Source organism: Halichoeres trimaculatus, unplaced genomic scaffold (assembly GCF_033239565.1).
Source record: "Halichoeres trimaculatus isolate MK-OKI-2021-1 unplaced genomic scaffold, fHalTri1.1 fHalTri1_scaffold_15, whole genome shotgun sequence".
NCBI lineage: Eukaryota > Metazoa > Chordata > Actinopteri > Labriformes > Labridae > Halichoeres > Halichoeres trimaculatus.
In genome coordinates this window covers 25,595,110-25,619,346 of record NW_027437193.1, presented here as the reverse complement: position 1 = coordinate 25,619,346, position 24,237 = coordinate 25,595,110, and the positions used below count along the sequence as shown (strand labels likewise).

Here is a 24,237-nt window from a genome sequence, read left to right as displayed (position 1 = left end):
AAAAAGCAACACAGCAATGCAGCATTATTTAGCTGACAGTATCTTGGCCTCTCATTCTGAGCTCGACTTTAAAGGAAAATTTGCCAGATATATTATTTTTCCATCACTCAGAAGTCACTACAGTCATCTCCCCAGGATAACACTTAGGTTTCATTAGATGTTGCTCTAGGCTGCTTCAAGTCCTGTACTTAAGGACAGTTTTAAGTCTTTGTGTAGCTTTTGTTCCTCGCTAAAGTAGATCTTTATCTTAAGGGGCAGCAATAAAAAAGGTGCTGTGTAAATTACAGTTATTTTGATTTGGCATAAAGCAAACAGAATAAAAATGCCTGAAAAGAAACACTGGATTCATATAGGGAGAAATGTTTTTATTCATCGGTACAATAAATGAATTCATACAGTTTCTCATCAGACATGGTCATATGAGGATGACTACAAGTATTTGAAAAGGTTTTATTATATATATATATATCTCTATATATATATATATAGATATATATATACACAGATGAGTACATGACTAACATATGAGTCTGTTTACTTAACATGCAGGGTAGCTTCTTCCTCCTTAGTGTGCTTACAGACTTCTACTTGGTGTGACAGATCTCACAGCATCAAGTCCTTGTCCTTCATTCAACAATTCACCTCTGCTGCTTTCATTCATATCGATTCAACAACTAGAAGCTGTCTACTGGGGGTTTCTATGAGGATGGTGCATGAAATGCATGAATCCTCCTTTTTTTTCTTTTTTGGTTAACAGTTACATATGCGAGTTTGCTTACATTTTAAAAATACAAAAATATATTACCTCTGTAGTTATTCAAGGAAAAAGCATATGCACATGTAGTAGCAGTTCTCTGTTACCTTCATTGTGACTTTGTTGTACCTCACACAAGTAACAAGGTCTTTATTTTTATACATGAAATTCAAGTAAACAACATCAGGTCAAATAAACAAGAAAAAGCAGATTTTTGAGGACCTCATGCATAACGCAGGGAGAGAAACAGAAAACAAGCATTACATGTAAGTACGAGGGGGAGTAGCATCATTTAGAGTTCTTCTGTAAAGTAAGGGGGGTCTTTTTAAGTTTGGGTCCGGCCCGTTGCTCTGTAGCCCGTACAGCAGCTCATGCATCTTAGAGGGAAGAGTTTCTGGGTGTTTCCTTACAGATGTAGAGAAAACATAAACTGGACGTTCAGACTGACTTTCACACCCAGAAACCACCCTGTTGTATTTCATTTGGTAAAGCTACAACATGTACTGACCTCTTATGTATGTGTCTATGCAATGTAACCTGCAGAGACTTTTCCTCTCACACATAGAGGTGACAATCATAGGACAGAGGAAGGAAGAAGACACTTGGAAGGTTCAAAACATTTCAGTTCGGTTGCTCTACTTTACTTGGATGTCACGATCTGGGACCGAGCGTGACGGGAAGAGTGTGTTTGAAATGATCCCTCTGATCAAGAACAAGGAGACAGGAGCGGAACTGTAAATTTTACAGATGGCTTTGATTGAAGCTCCACAGAGAAAGCTGGTAAGGAGAAGCAAAAGGTAAGGACCAAAGACGTTTCTCACAGCTGTTTCTTTTTCTTTTTTTTTGTAGGAAGAAGAAAAGGATCCTGTGATGGTGCAGCATTTTTGTCTTCCGTGTACCGTCTGTATGAAGTCTGCAGACACTGCGCGGTGTTAAGGATGTCTGAGGGAGATGCTTTTCTCTTTCACTCTGACATCACTTTTTTCTTTTCTTGCAGTAAACAGTATGTTACGGGATCACATCTTGCATAGTGTAACAGCACAGCACACAAAGGGAACACTGCACATCCTTCTCCCCTGCGTTCAGCTCGAGAAAGACCAACCCAGCTGACCGTTTACGAGTTTATCTCCACTGTCTGCGAATCGAACTGCTTCGGGGGTTGGATGACTGATACACTCTTGTGCCTCTACATCCGGCAGAATAATACTGATAGACAAAACAAAACAAAGAAAATACTGCGGAGATCAGTGCTATGAGTACACGCAGGACTTGGAATAGTAGTGATATTTTTGATGCTTTGATTTAGGATAAGACTGCGGAGTAGTGAGTTTCTCATCTCATACTTTGGCTCAGTAGAAAATAGATTCAAAAAGGAATATGTGCACCGAATGCATACAAGTCTCTAGATATACTGCTGTACAAAAGTCAGGTATCTGGTGTTTGATATAAACTGAGGATAGGCTACAAATAAGTCATCTCCAAAAAGAGTTCAATGATAGATAAGTGTTTTTTTTTCTGTTTAAATGAGTGTTTCAACTGTTTTTACGACCACCTCAATGGCTTGGTGCGTTTGCTGACGTCAGTTCAGCACAAATAGTGGGAGTTCAACAGGTTTGCTCTGTCATCTTCTCAATGGAGAAAAACAAGCTGTGCTAATGTTTACAACTTCATGATGTCTCTTCCTTAATGCTGATGGTTTAAGATGTAGTGAAAGACGTTTTAAAAGATAAGAAAATAAAAATTTGTCCAAAGTTGGATCACATGAAGAAGGCCAACGCTGTTGAGGTCCATCACACCTGTTTAGTTCCTATGAAGACGACTGATAGACGATGACTCCACCCTGCTTTTTCAAGTTCATAATGCAGAGAGAGGACTTTAAAAACCTGCAGTAACATTTAGGTTTCAAGGCTCTAGAAGTGGCCCTTCAGAGCACCCTTACTTTGAGGTGCAGTAGCAGGTTGTGTTTCAGAGCAACACGCTGGCTTCAGTCTGTTTGTGTTTGAGGAAATACCTTGCTTTATCCTTCTTTCTCTGTCCGTTCAGAGCACACTGCTGACGTCCATGTCCCTGCCATGTTAGTTCATGGCGTGCTGGCGGATTGTGTGGAAAATCCAGTCCATTTTTGTCGTCCACCCGCCGTGGTGAGCGTCATTCATCTGCTTCATGAAGTAGTCCAGGGCCTCCTGCTCGGACTTGTCCAAGGCGAGAGTCTTCCTGATGTAGGCGATGTCGTCAAACGACTGCAGCTCAGGCATCCCGGAGCCCAGCATCATGGAGAAGAGGTTGATGAAGAGGTTGGCGTGCTGCCGGATAGCAAGGTAGGCTTTGTAACACATCTCCTGAAACCTGAGAGAAGAAAAGGTACAACACGTGAAAAGTGGAGGCGAGAATCTGACAGTTAAAGAGGAATCTCATGATGCTGCAGAAAACAGCTCAATATCCTGTTTCCTCAACTTTGGGGAAAAAAAGAAGTGAATGTTCCCGATAAATATGACCAAATAAAAAACTCTTGTGTAGTGGTTTTACCTTTCAAACTCTCTTGTTTTGGTGCACTCCTGAGTTCCTTTGCTGATAACAATCAGGAAGTCCTGCGTGAGCACGAAGGGAACTCGTTCTCTCTTGTACCCAAACTTCTTCTTTTTGTGGTCAAGGAAATGGCCAAAGTCTATGTGAAACAGCTTTAGACACAAAAAAACAAGACATCAGATACATTTCTGATCAAAATATTAAGAACAGTTGACAAATTAATTTACATTATGCGCTGTTGGATCTTAAAAGGGTTCAAAATAGATTTTCAAAACACAAAAGTGAGACAAAAAATAATGAGTAACCAATTTATTGAAAATAAAAATTCAACTGAAGTATTTCTCAAAAACCCTGAAAACCCTCTGAAGTACGAGTAAACTTTAAAAAACTGACTCAATACTAAGTAGCTTTACCATTCATGTTGATCACTTCAAACATTTGTTTCGGCATGTTTGATGGCAGTGCTTTTAGCCTTTGAAAATTAAAGTCTGCTCGAAAATGTGGATTAAATGTCTGTCAGGTAGGGCTGTGCTGATACCTATCAGGTATCAGGTATCGGGTATCGGGTATCGGTGCCCCTCAAAGCTTGACTGGTATCAGGGAACCAGCTTTCTCCCTTTTCTTTTGTACTTGACTTTGAGTGTTACCTCTGATGCACTTTCTTTGTTTTTGCTGAATTACCAGTCTACAGGATAAAAAGTATTACAATTGAATATAAATTTCTGCACATTCTGAAGCATGATTATTTACCAAACTGCTGGTAAACATTTAAATATTTCGTAGTTTAAATAAACATTAACTTCAGTAACTCCATATACTCAATTTTTGCCTTTTACCTGAAACATTACCAGTTTTATCCCGCAGTAGGGCATACAGGTTATTATTAAACACCGATATTGGATCAGTATCGGTATTGGTCGATACCCAAAGCCCAGGTATCAGAACCAGAAAACTTGGATTGATGCATCCCTACTGTCAGGTACCCGCTCTGTCATGACCTCCCGACAGCCAAGGCAAAACAAGTTTCTCTCTTTGAACGTGGTCTGACTGTTGAGCTGTAGAGGCAAGGCCTCCCACAACACACCATCATGATCTGGGTGCTTTTTCCTTTAATGAATCAACTAAGTTTCAAGTTGTGCAGGAGCATCAAACGGCAGCTGGCTATGTGGAGATGCTGCCGTGGGCTTCCTCCATGACTGAGGGCCCTGGTCTGTGTGGTAATGACTGGGTTTTTCAACAGGGCAACGCTGAAGTTCACAATGCCTGCCTGACAAAGACTTCTTCCAGAAGATTAACCTCACTCTTTGGCACCATCCTGTTTGTTCCCCTGATCTAAATCACACTGAAAACATTTGGGAATGGATGGAGAGGAAAGTTCACAAAAATAGACAGTAGCTCCAGACAGTGGATGGCGTCCATGAAGCCATCTTCACCACCTGGAGCAACGCTCTCACCAGCCTCCTGGAAACACTCAAATTTTTAAAGTGACCAACAAGAACAGTGGAGCCCCTCATTACTGAGGTCTTTTTTATTTTAAATTTGATTTCTATTTCAGGGAGTTTTCTTCTTTTTTTAGCCGGGGTCTTAAACATTTTATCTGCTGATCAAAGGCACATTACAGTTTGACTGTTCTTTGCATTCAACTGCTTACTCATTGTTTTTTGTCTCACTCCCATTTCTTCTTTTTGTATTTTGACGCTCTATTCAGAGCCTTTGTGAAGATCAAACAGAGCAAAATGTAAATTCCTGCAATTTTTCAACTTGTTTTAAAACTTTGATCAAGTGTGCATCTACTTTCGGAGGTACAAATGTGCAGAAAGTTAATTAAAAATCAGCATCAGAATGACTCCATACCTGTCCATCATCTTTCACCATAATGTTGCTATTGTGTCTGTCTCCTATGCCCAGGATAAATGTGGCTACACAGTAGCCCGCACAGGACCGTGTGAACAGATCGATGGCTTGGTCATACCTGAGAAGACAAAAAAACGAAAAATTCTTCATTTGAAAGAGATTAAAAGACCAGCAGCATGAAACTTGACGCCACAAATGAGTTTCTGGAAATCTTATATGCTGGGCAGCTTTTAACTGGCATTTGTTGCAGCAAATAGCACTGCAGTGCATCATCACCCCTAAACTAATATCACCAATCAATTTAGAAAAAGAAGAAGGATCCAAACTGCCAAGTGATGATGAAAGTGCAACACATCATGCTGAAGTTTAGATTAATCACAGGGAAATGTGAATTATAAAGTACGAAAGGGTAATGAAGACCAGAGAACGTCTTTGATTGTGTGAAAAAAGTGTCAAAAGTGTTTCTTTAGCAGCTTAATATGCTACACCCTTCACTGCAGGATGAGTCATGAAGGTCTTAGATCTTTTATTTATATATTAATAAGTCGGCGTTTATCAGATTAGAAGGAAACTATAATTTAAATAAATCTTCATATCATCATGAGAATCACCTCAAAGATGAGGAAGCTTAAAAAAAAAGAGTCTTTGTTTGCACTCACATCTCTCCCTTGTTCTTATCCTTGAGCCACTGATGCAGCGTGTGGCTGTTGAACTGCAGCGCCCCCTTCAGGCCTCCTTTACACTGGATCTGCATGATGGTGTGAGAGCTCCTCACCACCTCGATCAAACCCACACAGTCGCCGATGGACAGACAACCATAGGGCAGCATCCTGGAGGAAGAGGAGGGACAGGAAACTTAAAGAGAGGAAGAGATCCTCAGGACATCCGTGACATCAGACGAGCTGAGGTGGTTTCTGCTAATCTGCATTCAGGTATGGAGAGCAGAACATGAAAGTATCCAGCGCCTGTTAATGCGCACCTGCATCCACGCTGTCATGGGAGAAGGGGAGGAGCCTACCTGAGATCAAGGCCTTGGTTCTGCCAGATGTTCTCCATTATCCTAATGATCTGCAGCGTCAGCATGTCCTGCCTCAGATCTGCAGAGGCACAGAGAGAGACGAGGAGGAGGATGACAGTCAGGTGATTATTAGCTGCTTAGCTGCACTTTGATCAACGGCACCATGCATTATGGAGCAGAGCTGTCAAAGTCGGTTTGGTCACAGATGGTGCACCAAAATGCCCGAGCAGCTGCTGAGAGGTGTGATTCTAACAAGAAGGCTACTTCAGACTGTGCAGCATGGCTTAGGTTGTGTTTGTGCTCCATGATATGAACTATAGGCTAAGAAGGACTTTGGGGGCACACTTAGAGGTCTGTGTGTTTGTGTGTGTACTGAGCTACGCAGTTAAGATGAGACAAGAAGAGCGAGAGCTTTTGAAAGAGCCAGAGGGATAAACACAGAGGCTGAACTCACCGTCTCCATTCTTGAAGATGATTTCGTTGTTTTGGAAGAGCAGCTCTGACATCATATCTGGGTTTTCCCAGTTAAGCCACAGCGGTCGCTTCGCTGACGACATCATCCTGCATTCCTCCAGACTGAAACAGAGCCACAGATGTTTTTTAGAGGGTGAGAAAGGTTAAAAATAAATACATCAGTTATAGTTTGTAGTTAATAATGAGGCCAGATTGCTGCTTTAAGACCAGATTTAAACAATACATTGTGAATCTTCAAATAAGGTGTGGAATGGCCCTTTTAATGGCTCAGATCACATCCTTCATGACTAAATAAAAACCAGCTTCCAATTACGGTCCCGGGTTGTCTGCTCTCATCCTGACAGAGTTCAATTCTTTCCACATACACAACAAGCTGGACGGAGGAGGGAAGTCTTCACCAGTTCACTGTGAGGCTGTCACATCATAACAGATGAGACACAAACTGCACAGTAAGTTACCAGCAGTGTGCCAGTGAGGCCTGGCACTTCAGTCATGCACCCAATGAAGAGACGACTCAAGCAGGTGACGTGGGGTTAACTCATAGACTGTATAATAAATGTGCATGGTCTCTGTGACATCATCCATCTGTTCCTGAACAGACTAATGATGACTATGGTCGGCAGGTGCCATATTGGAAATGCTGACTCAAGAGGCAGTAGGGATCGGTACCGAATTAGGTATTTTTATAGGTACTGACCGGATTCTGTCAAAAGTACTGGGTACCGATTCATGTAAAATCAAAAGGTACCATGTTTAGGTACCTAAATGCATCCTTGTGGCAGTGAGGGAGTGGAATTTTCCATACTGGACATGAACACAGCATTTCAAGGCTGTATATTGAAGAATAAATATGTTAAATAAAAGTATTGAAAATCAGTACCGTTGAGTACCGATACAGATTGCCAGGTACCCAGCATTGGTACCGTATCGTTTCAAATGTGAAAGGTACCCATTCCTCAGAGGCAGGCTTTAAGCCTCCTTACTACAGTGAAAGGGCGTCAAGAGGCACAAGAGCTATGCCTCTATTTAGGTAAACTTGTGATCCAAAGACCTTCTATACTGCCCAGTTAGAAAAAAACTCAATCCCTGTAAAGTGTGTGCTCATACTGCAGCCAGTCTCAAACAGACTGTCAATGAACTTCAGCTTTTGGCACCTCTGCTTTCATTTCTTAAAACCAGATGTTGTCCCTTGGTTTGAGTTTAATCTGTGGCTCCTTTCTTACCCTGTTTCCTACTCTCAGTCTCTGTTGTTTCCTCTGTGATTAAACGCATTGAGAGTAGGGATGCAACGATCCATCTTTTCATGTCCTGATACTGATACTGATACCTGGGTTTGGGTATTGACCGGTACTGAAACTGATTTGATGCCGTTGTTGAATAATAACCTGCATGCCCTACTGTGGGAAAAGACAGGGAATGTTTGAGTAAAAGACAAAAAATGTGTACATATGGAATTAATGAAGTTAATATTTATTTAAACCAAAAGTGTTTAAATATTAAACAGCATTTTGGTTGCTTCAGAATTTACAGATTTGACTATTTGGTAGGGATGTCTCGATATTACATTTTCACTTCCGATACGATACCGATACTGCAGCATTGAGTATTGGCCGATACCGATATCAGCATTAAACATGCATACTTTTATTACTTATTTTGTAGTATGTTATGTTAGAAAAGGCTTGATTAAGTGATATTATTCAAACAAAAACAGTAGTCAGCAACAGTAGGTATGAGCAAAAACTAGCCCATTTATCATTAACCAGTGGGTAACAGAAATGTCAACATTAAACAAAAAATACTAGTAATTGAATAAAGAATTAATTAGAAGACCTAGAAAATAACCTAAATAAATCAAATAAAAACAGCAGGAGCGGAGTCTGGAATGGACTGCTTATATCGGAGATTTTAGATGCATTCCGATACGATACCGATATTTGTTTTTTTTGCTGATATTGGACGGATATCCGATATTAATATCGGACTGGGACATCTCTACTATTTGGTTGTAAATTTTTATACCCTGTAGACTACAGCCATGTTCACATGTAGCCAGGCATTTTCAAAAACGAGTATCCTCCCTCGTTCGTTTTAAAAAATACTTTCATCCACATGCAGCGGGTAAATCCGCCGGTGAGTGCGGCTCGAAGCATGTCAAACCCATAATGGGCGGTGTTTCCCTGACGTAAAACCCATGCCAGCCAATCAGAATGAGCCCCCGTCACCCAGCTGTGACGTTTGAGAACCAAAAACTCAGTTTACCGACGTCCACATGAAACCATGAAACCAGAGTTTTCTAAAATCTTCACTTTGGCTGGAGTTTTCAGAAAACATCGTTTTTAGTGACGTAAAGCTGCGGTTTCGTGTGGACGACAGGCGTAAACATACAAAAATAAAAGATGAGGAAAATACCCGGCTGGTAGACATGGCCTAATTCATAGTTTAGCCTTGGTGTCAAGTTCAGACCGATCCCTTCCCACCAATACCCAATCCAGCTTTAAGGGGCTGGATTAGGGCCAATACCCGATACCAGGTTTGGATCGGTGCATCTCTAATCGAGAGCTTGAAAAATAACTTTTGAACAAACTGTCACAGCCTGTATGTGCAGGGGGTCAATCAATAGAATGCCCATAAATTACTGAACCCTCTGTGATAGAAATTGTCAAACTAACAGACAGTAATAATATCACTCCGTGCATGTCTTAGCACCACTGTCATTGAATAGGTGTTATTTTGCTTGGAAGGTGGAACACTTGAATGATATAAAAGCATAGGTTCTAAAATCTATGCAGCAGAAATGTGCACAGATACGCTTTATGCTGGTAGTGCAGTTTGTGAAGTGTTTAACCCTGTGCTGCTCTATGAATAAGGCAATGTTATCTGTATGAACAATCGTATTTCTCCAAAAGAGAGTTGGACATAAAGGCCTTCTTCCAACAAAAGCCTGCTTCATATAAAAGCGTAGTATTATCTTCTGTTGGTAAAGGCTGAGGTTGATATTTCTGGGCTTACAGTATACACGTCTTTAAGTCATTCTGGAGGGCTTCGTTAACTTTAAACTTAACAATCACTGCAATAGGACTGCATTTGTACGCTGAACAAACACAGAGTGCAGCCATTTCATGATATATATGACACTGTTTTAAGCCTGTGGGCAGGTAACAGAGGAATAAACATGTTTATGGCGAGCATGAGATCAGTGCTGGTTTACCGGAGGGTTCCCAGCTGGTGAGCTGGATTCAGAGGAGAGGTGAAGTTCTGCAGGGCGTCCATGTAATCAGGCCTCCTCATCTGCTCCACCAGAAACTTCATTTGAACCTTAAATGTGGGAACCAAACATGTCAGTTATTAAACCACAGGTTAAAAAAAACGTGTGTACAGCTTTTTCTCAGCAAACTGAAAACGGCACACAATGAGGTGACACAATAATCCATAACTGTGCTGCTTCGCACTGATGATTTGAAAGCGTCACAGAGGGCTGGGCGGTATGGAAAAAAAAAATATATCACAGTATTTTTGAAGATTTGACAGTATTACTGTATGGCATGGTATTTTGTTTGTTTTTTTTTGTTTGTGTGTGAATGTGTTACCAGTAGTTCGGTAGTTTCACCAAATAATTATTTTGCAGATTGGGATGAATACTGCATGGGGACCTGCATGGGTAATTTGGTGTGGCACATTCCTCTGCCTGTATATCACTTGATTTTTTTCATGTTTCTGACTGAAAACACTTCCGATTTCATAATTTTTAAACTTAAAAGCTACAATGCAACAGATCAGTTCTGATGGAGTCCTAGCCTTTAAATTAAACCATCAGAAATATTGATTTTTACATGCATGCATGAGTGAGTTTGTGAAGCAACAATGACTTGAGCGCCGCGATCTTACTTTATTCTGAAGACTTCAAAAAGGAAAGCCAGTTCACCTTGTGTTTAGCTGCTGGCAGAACCATGATGTGCATACTCTGTGTGCTCGGTAAATGCAATGAACTCATTGTTGACCGCAATCTGCAGCAACGCTTTTCATCCTTTCTCCACATTTCTGGACTTAAAGAGCAACTATTGGACAAAAGCTCTCGACTCGTCATACATGTCTGATAATCTACATTCAGGAGCAATAAAGAATAGAGAAACCAATGCTTTTTTCATCAGCTGAATTTAAATTTAGCACTGACATGATTGTGTGCTCTGAAACGGCGCATCCGTGCAAGCCTGTAACGCAAGGAGAGTCTCAGAGAGCAGAATAAATAAATACACCTTTACATGTTCATGTCTGTGCAGGATCAAAAGTGGTATTAGTGTTGGTGTTTGAACCATTTTTAACCACCTGTTACTTACGGGAATTTCAGGCACAGCTCATGTGTTAAACTGTGTCAAACTGTAACAGAGTGCGTGCAGCACAGACAAGACCAAGAGCCAAACGCGTCAGTGAAGAGGGTTGATGGATGAACATCTAAAACAGTTCTTAATGACACGCGATGTAGGAAGTACACAGTTGATGGGGAATCTCGCCATGTGAGACTAGAGCGTGCAAAGCATAGACTGTAAAAAAAATGGACGTCCGCTTGCTCGGCTCCACAAAAACTGTTCCCCCTGGTGGCTGGCTGCAGTACAGATTAAAAAATCTGGCTTTCCAGTCATTCAAGATGAGCTGTGGTCAAACTTTAAAAAATTATTACACCTCGTAGAAATTTTTCTCACATCCGATTGTTGCGGTGATTTGAAGATATTATTTGGCTGTCTTTTATTCAAATCCTCTTTATTCTGAAAAGTTTTGTTTTCATTAGTTATACGAGGTTAAAAACTAGGTTATACATCACGTTTGACGATGATTGACAGCTGCCGTTCTTATGCATTTTTTGGGGCGATTGTAAAATATGTCGAGAGGTAGAGTCAAGAAGTGATTACTGACCTACAGTGCCGACAGTACATCATAAACACCGGTGTACCGCCCAGCTCTATGTCACAGGTACAAAAGTTCACACACCTTGTTTCAAACTTAAACCCAACACAAGTGACATGAGTGAGACAAAGAACGTGGTGGTCAAGCAGCCTAGTGAACAGAGAGACATGTCACACAGACGCACAAGGTACCTTTATCGTCTGATGCAGATACAGAGAGCAGAGGGGAGAGACAGAGACAGCACAGTCAGACTGAAACCTTGGTGTGTGCTGAGCAGCAATCTTAATAAAGGCAGTGCACAGATCCTCTGCAGATACAGACACTCACACACACTTCTTTCTCCATTATTATTAACCAGCACCGGGTGCAGATTAATAATAGAGAAAGAAAACTGAGCTTTGTCTTCTTACTGCTGTACTCCAGAGCAACCTAGGATTGATTTACTTTTCCAGACCAACACTGAAGTTTAATGACAGCCCTCTTACAATGTCACACTTCTACATAGGGCAGGTGTCACTTGAATACAGTACACTCACCATATTCATTATATTCTTGCCTGAAAAGCTCAGTTTGAGCTCATAAAAAAGAGATAAGCTTTGTTCATATTTTCATAATGAGCCTCTCTGTGCTCTGATCTGCATTCATTTGCTTTCACTGCTCTTTTTACTTCCCTGGAGGCTGCACTGTGAAACAAGCACAACAGCTGACCTTTATTAACAGCAGCTTAACAGTACAACAGCACAATTCAGTCAAAGAGATTTATATAGCATCGTAGTAAATCCAAGAAATATTATTAACATAAATAGAGCTGATGGAATAAAAGTAATGCTGAGTAAACCACGTAAACATAACCTCCAGTTGTTCCTTATTCGACTGTCAGCACTTATTTAAGATCGTTCTCATAATTCTACAGCTGCAACCGTGAGCGTCACCGAGTTCCCCGGTCTCTCCTCTGGCTCTGTTTATATTTAGCTACGCTTAATCTGAAAAGACAAACTGTTCAAACTTCATCACTCTATCCACTCCTCTAATATCGAGGGATCTCTGCAGCCAGATTGGTCCAGATGTTGTCAAGATTAAACTTGACTGCTCAGCGGATCACAATTAACAGCTGTCGGCTGTCGGATTACCTTCTGTGCCTCATCCTTTTTCTCCTGTTTGAGGAGGTCGGTGAGATTGATGAGCTTTTCCATGGCCTCCACCTGTCGGCTCAGGTGCTTCAGATACATGCCACAGGCCCGGCAGTATGACTCCAACAGCAGGCCGAATCGCTGGCTCACTGTCTTGTTGTGCATCTCTGACCTGCACATACGTTAGAGGAGATTCGTGTCAACGTGGAGACAATGTCTGGTCTCTAATTAAACATTCACACATAACACTGACAGACACGGCTGAAGAGGATTTTCTTGGATTTGACATAATTCATGATAAGGAGGATTAGTCACAGACAAAATCGACTAATTCCTAAAGTGAGCCATTACAAATCAACTTACTTTAAGTGCCAGAAGAAGAAGTGTCCTATCCTCTGATTGGTTAACGCCCTTTTCAGCAAAAAGCGTGCAAGTGGGTTGTCAAGGTACTGCTCATACTTCAGAACCTGAGCACAGAAAACACCACATTATTAGTGTTAAACCAAGATTATAACAAACATCAACCTTGATGCTCTAATGAAAGCAGCTCAGGGTAATTAAGTTGGAATCAAAAAGCACCTGAACCAGTTGAATGAGGTATTGTGAGAGTTTGTCATCAGTTAGGTATTTCTCAAGGCACTTTACGGCAAACTCTCGAATCATGGGATCGGGGAAGTTGCAATCCAGCAACTCCATGGCTTGTTCTGGCTTGATAGCAGGCCAGTCCTTCAGAAGGCAATACATCTGAAATAAAAACAAATACGATAAATTTCCTAAAGACACTAACATAACAAGCACTGTGCAATTTGAATTAATGCAAGGTGGCGTTTTTAATTCATGAACACCTGAGGAAATAATCCTTTCTTTTACATTAACCATAAAGTATATCTGTTTCCCTATGTGAGATCCTTCAAAATAAAAGCATGTCAGCGGTAGAAACTTGAGCTCACCTGTGCAATCTCATCTCTGGAGTTCCATTTCACAGCCAGGAGGATCTTGGGAAGGATCTCTGGCATGTTGGCACAGTCATGCCTAAAATAGTTTGGTAAGAATATAAATTAGTTACAGACATCATACAAGATCAGCTCTATTCAGGCCTCAAGTAGAGCCCACTCAATGGTAAAACTAGGAATACATTACCTGTGCCTCCACAGAAAGTCTTTCTCCTGCTCAGTGATTTCAGAAAGTGGGTCTCTGTTGCACACCTGACGCAGCTGATCATTGTCAGTGTCAGTCAGGGGGTTGTCCCGTGCCAGTCTGTTACTCTGTGAGGCGGTAAAATATAGACGTTCATGAATAAACAGAACAAAAAAGGGCTCAGCTGAATTATTCATCCAAATAAAATGTATTCCATCTTACCAAACCGGTGTGGCAGTAATTAAAGCCAAGCTCTCTGGAGATAATCCAGTTTGCATGGTCCTCAATGATGGTCATATCGGGATACTTGACAGGGCAACTGAAGTGGTCAAACTCCAGCTCCAGACAAGGGGTTTCCTGTTTGTTTGGAAATCAGAAACAATCATTCAAGATGTTTACTGCTGTCAACCAAGCATGTCTGTCAATGAGCCATTAATGGAGTGGGATAAGGAGCTTGTTTATTAAATCCGGGTGGCTTAAGTCCAGCTCCTCAGCTCTACATGTTGTCACCTGCTTGATTTAGAACTAGGTTATAAGGCTCAGAGGTCACATGTAAACAAAACAGAAATATTTCAAAGGCTGAACAAGTCAAATGTGTAGTCAGTTTTTGTGAGCGCATAGCTCAAATACGATTTGCATACACATCCTTCAACTTTGAATATCTTCAGCTGAACAAAGAAGTTATCACTGGAATGAAAAACACTTCCATCAAACCACCGTCCTTTCTGCACAACTTGAGTAACTCGTGGGAGCATAAACAGTGAGTCAGCATTATGTTCATGCTGTTGACATTTGCAGTTCACCTTGTTTGGGTTGGATCCTGTGACGCCGATAGGGTTAAGCAGGTCCTCCAGGCCATGTGGGACTGGCCACAGGTTGAGAGCCATCTTCCCAGCTACGAGTGTGTGGGTGTAGTCAAACATGTTGATGTTGCCCCAGGCGAGGGGACAGTGCTCCTACAGGAAAATACCAGTAAGATGATGCATATGAAAATCATTAGAGACAACAGCCCCGGGCTACGAAACAGACAGGTGCAGAGCTGAACAAAGGGAGGCTGTTTGTTTCCCAAGCTTTCAGCAACTGACTTTGTTAAAGCCTTGAACATGATGTTGAAAGTTATGATCTTTTAACTTAAAAAAAACAAAAAACAAAACAAAGCTTCACCTTTTGTGCTAATAGCCATCCAATATTTAGCATTCAGCTGTTATATCTCTATAAAGTCCTATTGATTGGATGGGGCAGAATCTGCTTTTGCATTCACACAAAGGATTCACAAAATTGTTGTGTGCATGTAAGACAGAGTAACATTTTTTTCTCTCTGACTCAGCCTCAATGTTTTGAACTCGCTTTGCTGCGCCTGTGTCAGAGATGCGTTAAAGAAAACAGGTTTTTCTATCGGCGCTGCTTCACAATAAGAGTGTTCAACTTGCAATTACTATTGTGCAGCAGACAAAGAAAACACAATGTATTTGTCTGTAGGGTTGATGCTGACTGCAACAGTTTATGAAAATGCATTTTGTAAAAAGCCAGACATGACCAGTTTAGGCCACATCTGGGCTGAGGAACAGTTTTATCTTTAGCAGAGCACAATCAAACAAAAAGGAAGCCACCACTATGTGCTGCTGGATGCTGCACATCACCACTTCTCTAACTCTGTGGGAAAGTACTTTCACAATGTGCACCAATGAATAAATAAGTAAATTATTGAAATTCTTCTTCACTAAAACAAAGCATCTTTATTTTCCTGAGCTGTAAACAAACAACACTTGTTGCTGTTAATTAGACAGTTCTGCCGAACCAGTTACTCCAATTGTACAAACTATAACTTTTATACCCAGAAGCACATTTTTTGGCCGAGGTCACCAGTAATATTCTGATACTACTAAACACAGCTTTACTGTAGCTGCTCTGCATTTCACTGCTAACCTCTTTAGCCCCCTTCCTTCCTTTCACCGAGCAGATGGAGAGGCAGAGCCGGGCAGCACGCGGGATATCTGGAATGTACATATCGTAGTTCAGCCACTCGTTCCACCTGAAGGGAATAGACATTGTGTTATTACAGAACCAATCACATGACTGTCACATATATGAGTAAGGTCCCAGTGTGCAAGACTCTGCTTTGCCTTGTGTATTACCTTGGATTCGAGCAGGGCACGCGCTGGGTGTTGACATTGTCACACAGCTGCTCACCACCATGGTATATCCCTGTTCTGACATAGATCTAAAGCAGACAGAACAGCACATTGTTTCAGCAAACAATCACATGACGCGGCTATAGCTTTCTGTGCACCAGGCCTGCAGAACATGAGGACAATCAGACACATCCTATCTGAAACTGAGATGACATCTGATAATTTCAAATATTTCAGCATTTTAACTTTTACTTTAGTTCCAAGTAACTATTTGTTTATCAACATGTTTTTAACATTGCCTGTACTTCATGCCTGTAATTCAACCAGTGCCTGGTAATCATTATCCGCATCCTTGATCGGATTTCTTTCTTGGCCGTAAACCTAACCACACAGCGGCCACCTAATTGACATAATGTCAGTAGCTGATGGCTGGCTGTGGCTTCCTCTTGAACAGACATTTAATTTAATTTAATTTCATTGCCCAAAGTATTCAAATGTTCAAATGCTGCAGTTAATATTTTAATTGAAAACAAAACAAAACACTGAGGGCTCCACACAACAGTGCTGATCTTGATGTGTACCTTGTCAATGTCTCTGATGTTTACATTGACATAAGTAGCGCACAGTATCTTGATCCGCAGCGTTCCGTTTATAGTCCACAGGGACTTTGTGGCTGTTTCTCCGTTCATGTAGGGTGTTGCTGTGGATATCCGCCTTGCATAAGACGGCATGGTGAAGTTATCCATGGGCAACTGGCTGTACAGGCTGTCTTTGGCCATTAGCATCAAGTTAGGCATCCGTCCCAGCATGATACAACTGCGCACATACTGTCGAGGACAAAGTGACATTTAATGCAGCTCGTGCTGCTTGACATCGTAAAGCACAAAAATTCAAGATTTTAAACATTTCTGTCAATAACAAACTCTGTCATGTACTGAATTTTGAATAACAGAGGAACGACTGAAACATTACAAACTCAAGTGATGCACACAGTTGATTGAATCAGCAACATTTTGTCTAAAATCTAATTTCATGTCATAAATGCAGAGCACATCTGTGTTGGATGATAATTTGATGTGAAGTGGATCTCTCCCCCTCTAAGCACAATTGCATCTGATGCAGCAGGCCTGAGATTAAATTAGATTACCTTGTACTGACTCAGAGGGTATTTCTCTAGTAAGTACTCGTCGCAGCCGCAGACTTTGAGGATGTACTTTCCCTGATACTCCTGTACACACATCTTCAACTGCTCCTGGGAGAGCAGCATACTCCGAGTCTTTTTACGGATGGCTTCAGCTATCACCTGCTCCGGTACATAGTCATGGTTTATCTTCAGGGTGTACTTCTGCTTGTCATTGCTGGGCGACACAATAACCCATATGACCACGATGATTTGACCTGACGTAAAGAAAACAAAAGGCCAAATTAAAAAAAAAAAAGCCATACATTTATCACTCAATAATGAACATAACTTATTTGGATATTTGCAGCACTGTGTCAAATCTCTTACCTTTGTCTAGCTTGTTATAGATGTGCCTTGGTAGTTCTACAGAGGATTCTACATTGGGAGGATACACATACAAAGCTCTACTGTGGGGCCCATTACTGTCTCTGAGGTCAACAGCCTCTTTGCAAACATTTAAAATGTTCCTTCTGAAGTCCTGCACTTCCGAGTCTTTCACCAAGTCAAACTCACATATAGGCATTCCAATGGCAAAACCTATAAGAAAAAACATGTTCTTGGTTAAATATTTTTAGACATCTTTTGTAAGGTATTTGCCTTTTCATAACACAGTTAAATAAAGAAAACATATATAACACCCGTCATGTTTTGATACTACTCAATGGCCAAAACCATATCACCAAGGTCAACACTTAATGTATAACATAACTATAATACACAATGTGTTTTATCTCAAGTGCTGGAAAGAGCCATACCTATCTCTCTGTTTAGGATCTTCTCTTCTCTGTTGCCCACAGGCTCGATAACTTTGAGAAAAGCCTGGAAGAGCCTGAGATCACACAACCTCCTGGTCTCATCATAAAACTCCTCCCGCTCAGCCTCTTGAGTGACACTGACAAAGATGTAGGAGCTCTCCTCCTGCAGCAGATGGTGGAGAGGGTACTTCCTGGCCTCTTTGAAAAGCTCATGCTTGACTGTGATCAGTGTGGCCTCCCGGAGGCACTCCAACGTGAGAATCATGCCATTTGGCAGAAGGCAGTCCACTAGGATGCTGGGGGGCATCAAGTGCATCCCCCATAGTTCTCCTGAGGAGGGCCTGGGAGGCATGATGGTGCCAGCAAATCCGCTCTTTTCAGAGCCCGGTAATTATCAGATGAGCGATGTCAACCAACTGTAAGGAAGAAGGAAACAGGATTATATAAGAAGCACTAATGCCTGCACAATAATGCAAAACACTTCTGATGAATACTTAGTAGAAAGTAAGGTCACATGGTGACAGATGTTAAAAAAAGTGAAACACACAGGTCTGGGTAAACAAACTAATTGCTGATTGTTGTATGACAAATATGGTCATGATAGATCATGTACACTTTTACACTTTATCAGATCAGTCTATGATGTGAAGCCATCACATATGAGCTCTTTAACCAAGTGAGTAAGAACGATGGTGAAAACTTGGTCATGACGGATCAGGTGGTAATCTTAACAATGTCACACTTGGATAACTATGTGTACGTTGGCAACTAACCCAAATATGACAACACCTGTCATTAATTTGCATGCTCAAGACCAGTCCATAATAATAACTTTAAAACTACGTTTTACACTCTGTAGTAAGATGGTGTTATGGTGAGATGGCATCAAAGCAACTTGAAAAGAGCAGCAAAGGTCCATGAGTGTCGAATACTGGAGCATAAAGTATAACGTAAACATACTTGCTAACCAATTATAAGACACAACAAACAAGTCATTGAACCGGTTGGCTGATAATGTTTGGCTCTTCGCCTGGATATTACTGTTATCTTTATTACTTGGTTCTTCGCAGTTGTTTTGAGGGTTTACGATATGTTTGTTTCTTAGCAGGCTCGATGGCTTATCTTGTTAGCTAAGTTCTCTATGCGGATCAATGACATTTATGATATGAAAACATGGGGTGATACACACGAAATGTTAACACGATACCAAAGGGATGTGACCTGACAGTATGTAGTATGAGGAACTTGGCAATCGTTCCTTATAGCGGTATTATCAAACACAAAAACAAATGAAAGCTACCTGTGTTAGATAGCCAACGCCAACCGGTTAGCCGCGAAGCTAGTCAGCTAGCGCAACCATTAGCATCGGCTAGCTGAGGAAATCCCATCCGTGCCCGCGGCTCTGCTAGCTCCAACGACAGTCCATCCAAACAAGGATCCCAGAGGGTCACACAGACCCACTGTAGAGGCGAAAACACGTCCCTATCTCCCCGTGATGTTGTCAATATGTTTTAGTGGAATGAGTATATAATATTTCATGATGTTCCTCATTGTGCTGCCTCGAAAACGAACTGCACACTTTGGCAGCACGCTAGCTCTGCACAGCTAGCCTGCTCGAAGGCTGCTAACAGGCTAAACATCATGGATGGACCGCCCTCACACACACACACACACACACACACACACACACACACACACGCACACACACACACACACACACACACACACACACACACACACACACACACACACACACACACACACACACACACACACACACACACACACACACACACACAAGGAGTGAGTGAGTAAACTGCCTGCTGGGGAGCAGTTTGTCATGGGATGAGTGGGGAATTCGGGGAAACCGCTGGTTCACGGTTAGGAAGTACCACAAGGAAAAAAAACACAGTCAGGCTTGTTGTTAAGTTGCTGGATAGAGTCACATGCATCTGCCTCCAGCAGATTCTTTCTGCAGCATGTGTGTGGATGGTTTGACCCCAGGGGTAAACGTGGAAGGAGAGAATTGACGGATGCACTGTTCCTTAACATTTTGTGTTTTACTGCTTCCGGCTAAATTATTATGATATCATTTTTGGCTAACCCTGCTGTTTGGGGCCAAATTTAAGCCGGTATCCTGAAATGGATTTTAGATATACCAGGTGGGTCAAGGAAACTGCTTTTTTAATGTATCTTGAAACACTTCAGGCCATTTAGTCATGTTAGTCACCACTGTCCTATGAGAAATACACATGGAGTTTAGGGTGCAACCCTCTCATGGGAAGCCATGCTCTGAGGGTGACAGTTTGTAAGGGTTAAGACAACAACACAACGTTTCAAGGAAGGTTATTAGGACAAGTCATTACTAAGCTCTTATGTGCACACCTTGTGCAAATACTTGTGAATCTAGGACAAGGATGTTCTAGTGACATTATGACTGCCATCAGCTATTCAACTGAGTGTTTGAGTGCTTTGATGCAGGTGTGGCAGAGATGGCAACTTTATAAACTCCTTTCTAAGTTCAAAATATCAAAATATGTAGACAAATGTATGGAGATGCAGCTGTCGCAAAAAATACTCTTTTTTTCTTGTGCATTAATATTATGGAGTGATTTAGCTGCAGAATTAGGCATTGCAACCTAAAGAGGTATTGTTCCAAAGCCACCCCAATGTGGATATTAGATTAATGTCTTTGTGAAGAGATAACATGGCAATGTTTTCGTAGTTTAAAGTAAACTTTTAATTAATCAATCAGTAACCTTTAAACCAGGTGCAGGATCAAAGTAAGGCCACATTTTGTAAAATATGTTTTCATAGAATGTATGAGCTTCTTTGTAGACTAGGCCTTTTCTGGTGCAATGAATGGTCAAGTGTTTGCAATGTCCTGGTAGAGAAATCCATCAGTCACTCAAACATAACATGCCTTCTGTTTATGACAGTTCACTAAAACTATCCCACAGAAATTTGGTCACTGAGAAAAAAAAGGACATTTTGTGTTTGAAAATTAATCACCAAAGTTCAACAAACCCTCACCATCCACAAACAGTCAGCAGTGTTTTCCCTCACTCTTCTGAACTTTGTTTTTGACACGTTTCATGTGTGACTATTTAAGGCACATGCTCATAAAAAGATACAGAGGATTTCAACTGTCAACAGCTCTTGTAAACAAGTACAAATAGAACTTTTTACAGCCTCAACACCATGCCAGATCCAGCCATTTTCCTGTGTGTGACTGGTTACAAAGATTTAGTGTAATATTCTATACAGTCACAGTGAAGATCTGCTGCTTCTTATGTCTCATATACAAAGGGAAGTTTGTAGGATTCACAGTAAAGTGGTTTGTCCAGAACATTCCCTTTTACGACATAAGTTCATCACCAAATCACCAGTGTCCGTCTTTCAAAGCAGCTTTTTCACCTCTTGATCTTTCCTATCTCTTCACACAGTCTGGACAGGTACTGAGTGAGCTTCACCATGATAATGATGAGAGCCCCTCCGGTCAGCATGCAGGAGGGCCACAGCAGTGAGTGGAAGATGACACTGTGGTCGTACAGGCGTGTGAGGAGGACGATGTCCTGCTGCTCGCTGGGGTCGTAGAAGCAGGGGACCTGCTGCTGCAGCTTCAGATGTTCTGAGATGTTCATGATGATGACCTGCATGGCAGCACTGTCCTTCTGACACCGCGGGACATAGAAACACTGCAGGGACAGAGTCAAAGGTAAGGATGTATTAGTCATTAGGAGTGAAGGAAAAAAAGCAAAGTATGACACTAAGATACTGAATTGGGTGATATATATAATTGGCAACATAGTGTGCTACTTTCCTCAGCCAACACTAGAGTGGAATTATATTATTGTAAGATATAGAAATATTGTGCAGATTTTTTAAAATAAGAAACTTTATTTTGATAATGGTAATAATAAAAACATAAACAGCATATATTATTTTTGGTTACAAGATCGAGGTCAGTATGGATAACAATAAAGTTAGTGAAATGGAAATGTATTGTTTTTGTCACAACTGTCTTATTTTTACAGTAATATTCTGTAGTTTTTTTTTAAGGTTAGATTGTTGAAAATGTGTCAGGCTTTCTACTCTACAGATAAGTCAAACAAGATAAATGCACTTTTCACTTGAATTTGATATACTTGTTATTAATAACACTGTAAGATAGGAAAAGATGGACATTGCTGTTTCCTCATTCATGCAAAGAGCGAAATATAAGCTCTAAATGGAAAGTACAAACTTGAATGAAAATAAAAGAAACTAAAAAAAAAAGGCCCCTTATGACGATTGAAAACATGCTGGCACATATATGTGTATGTATTTATAAAGGACCTGGAAAAGTCATCATTGCACTAGGATAATAGCTGATTATTTTGTATGCAAACAATGGTTCTTTTGTAGAGCTGCATTAATGCAGACTGCTATTACGATCACCTCTGGGGACACAATTTTCAAAATAGTGGAAAAACTTTAATATGCCACTACCACGGAGCAGATCTTATCATTCATAGCAGATGTTATGTGAGGATATTGCATTATCAGGTGTAAGGTTATCCTCAGTAGAAAACAAGAATTATACTTTGGTTTCTTTTATTTTCTCTGAGTCCTTTTCCCCATTAGTTCAGTCTCTAACTTGCTCATAACAGAATCAAAGTCCCCTCCACACACATTTTCTGAATTACTAACAAATCAATCTCTTACCAGGCCAGCACCTGACGGCCATTGTAAACATGTGAAATGGTTCAGTAATCTTATTTTCCTCTCTGGCACTCACCTCAGAGCTGATGTCCTGCGTCTCCTCGTTGTGAGACAAACGGCTGATTCGGCCCGTGTTGTTGACGCTCACAAAGACCTGCAGACACGGGTACTTGGAGACCCTCCAGCAGTCCGAGCCACAGTTGTAGGAACAGTTCACGTCCGCTGTGACTGTGGAGTTGAGAACAACACACACACCTTCTTCCGTCCACACACTGTTGACATACAAATGATTCAGGTTAAATGATCTCACAGTGTGAAATCAACTTTGCTGGAGTGTAATATCATAATGTTTCAATTTCACATTAAAAGAGCTCCTAAGCTGTTTGTTTCAACAGGCATATCTCATGAATAAAAACTGTTTCAGACAAATATTTGCATCGAATTTTTTATACATGCAAACAACAACACAGGTCCGTACCTGTCAGCATAGGAGCGTAATATTGTGATCCCCAAGACAAAGTACATCATGACTGAAGAGAGGATCATCCCCAGGCCCAGGAGGATGGCTCGATCTTCTCCAGGCTTTAGAGCAGTCACTGTTTTCTTCTTGTCTAATAAATCAACCTCACGAAACTTCTGATAGATTGACCTAAGTGGGGATGGTATCATCACGACTACAAACCACAGATGTCATAAAAGGATGCTACAAAAAAGTGTATTAGACACAAGAAGCCACCAAAGATAAAAAATGACTCAAGACGCCAAATGTACTACATATAGCAACACTGAAAGAGTATATGAAAAACAAACAGTAAAAGTTTTTTTACACAGATATGTAACACAAAGAATAAAAGCAAATTCAAAGTCATGTAAAATAAAAAAAAAGACACAAAAACTAGAAAAAAAACACACACATACTGTTACTTTTTGTGTCATTTTGTTCATCTTTCAGGCTTGCCTTACATCTCTGTTCTTAAGGGCCCATCGCCTCAAAAACCATAAATGTTTTATTTTTCTCTTTTTTTGGATCACCAGTCGATTTTTTTTAAAATGTCAAATTAAAAGAAAATCTACCTCTTACACACACAACCACTCTTTGTTTTTGTTTTTGTTTTTTTGGCAGGTTCTGGATTTTAAACCCAAACTCAGTTTGATCTTGTTACCTCCTTTCACCTCCTCCTCCTGATCCTCCTGCATTTTTGGCCCCCGCTACAAAGAACATCCTTCCTGACGATCCACGTCCTCCTCTCCTCACTGAGGAAGGACGGAAAGATTGCTGGAAGGACCTGTGAATAATAGTCAGTTTTGTGTTCAGTTGTTTTACACTTTGACTATCAAGACCTAATAAATATAACTGAAATCCCAAGTAAACACTTACAGCTGAAAACAATTTACAAAATGACAGATTTTACTGTACCTTTGGTGCATTCTTGCCATCAAACTTAATACTTTTTTGAACAAATCCAGCTTTGTAAGGAATTCAAATGAGTATATATCTCTGAAACAGCGTGACCAGATTTCAGAGTATTCTGCAGCGACGGGACAGGAAGCAGCCCTCATATAGTGGACCCACGCCATCATGTAAACATCTCATTTTGAGCACAAAGAAACTCCACATAGGGTAAACAAGATGACAGATAACCACAGATGAAAGGTGTGAATGCTGAT

General features: G+C 40.9%; 2 protein-coding genes across 3 annotated transcripts; both read right to left on the bottom strand.

The window, feature by feature from the left end:
• Window positions 1-385: 385 nt before the first annotated feature.
• On the bottom strand, window positions 386-19,483 carry LOC141804119 (phosphatidylinositol 4,5-bisphosphate 3-kinase catalytic subunit alpha isoform). Of its 2 annotated transcripts, XM_074688395.1 has the most exons (22): window positions 19,166-19,483; window positions 17,866-18,281; window positions 17,438-17,647; window positions 17,075-17,325; window positions 16,509-16,754; window positions 15,931-16,016; window positions 15,722-15,827; window positions 14,599-14,751; window positions 14,018-14,152; window positions 13,799-13,923; window positions 13,609-13,690; window positions 13,238-13,402; window positions 13,022-13,125; window positions 12,659-12,830; window positions 11,720-11,728; window positions 9,838-9,944; window positions 6,607-6,728; window positions 6,153-6,231; window positions 5,794-5,964; window positions 5,135-5,252; window positions 3,281-3,432; window positions 386-3,100 (listed from the first exon to the last, which is right to left on the bottom strand). In XM_074688395.1, the coding sequence occupies exons 2-22, from the start codon at window positions 18,215-18,217 to the stop codon at window positions 2,830-2,832; spliced, it is 3,216 nt and encodes a 1,071-aa protein (XP_074544496.1). In that variant the 5' UTR covers window positions 18,218-18,281; window positions 19,166-19,483; the 3' UTR covers window positions 386-2,829. The 2 variants fall into 2 exon arrangements, with proteins under 2 accessions (XP_074544496.1, XP_074544497.1); XM_074688396.1 differs by lacking the exon at window positions 11,720-11,728.
• A 1,795-nt stretch (window positions 19,484-21,278) lies between these two features.
• LOC141804782 (calcium-activated potassium channel subunit beta-2-like) lies at window positions 21,279-24,006 on the bottom strand. Its single transcript, XM_074689398.1, has 5 exons — window positions 23,987-24,006; window positions 23,733-23,855; window positions 23,048-23,218; window positions 22,646-22,841; window positions 21,279-21,563 (listed from the first exon to the last, which is right to left on the bottom strand). The coding sequence occupies exons 1-5, from the start codon at window positions 24,004-24,006 to the stop codon at window positions 21,279-21,281; spliced, it is 795 nt and encodes a 264-aa protein (XP_074545499.1).
• Window positions 24,007-24,237: the final 231 nt, after the last annotated feature.

Bases quoted from the DNA above. Each gene is read 5' to 3' on its own strand.
- LOC141804782 (XM_074689398.1), bottom strand. From the start codon at position 24,006: ATGGCAAGAATGCACCAAAG. The intron at 23,856-23,986 runs GTACAGTAAAAT...TATTATTCACAG, and splicing joins ATGGCAAGAATGCACCAAAG to GTCCTTCCAGCAATCTTTCC. The intron at 23,219-23,732 runs GTAACAAGATCA...ATCCCCACTTAG, and splicing joins GGAGGAGGAGGTGAAAGGAG to GTCAATCTATCAGAAGTTTC.
- LOC141804119 (XM_074688395.1), bottom strand. From the start codon at position 18,217: ATGCCTCCCAGGCCCTCCTCAGGAGAACTATGGGGGATGCACTTGATG. The intron at 14,153-14,598 runs GTGAACTGCAAA...CCAAACAAACAG, and splicing joins CAGGATCCAACCCAAACAAG to GAAACCCCTTGTCTGGAGCT. The intron at 12,831-13,021 runs GTAAGTTGATTT...ACGTATGTGCAG, and splicing joins TTCTTCTTCTGGCACTTAAA to GTCAGAGATGCACAACAAGA.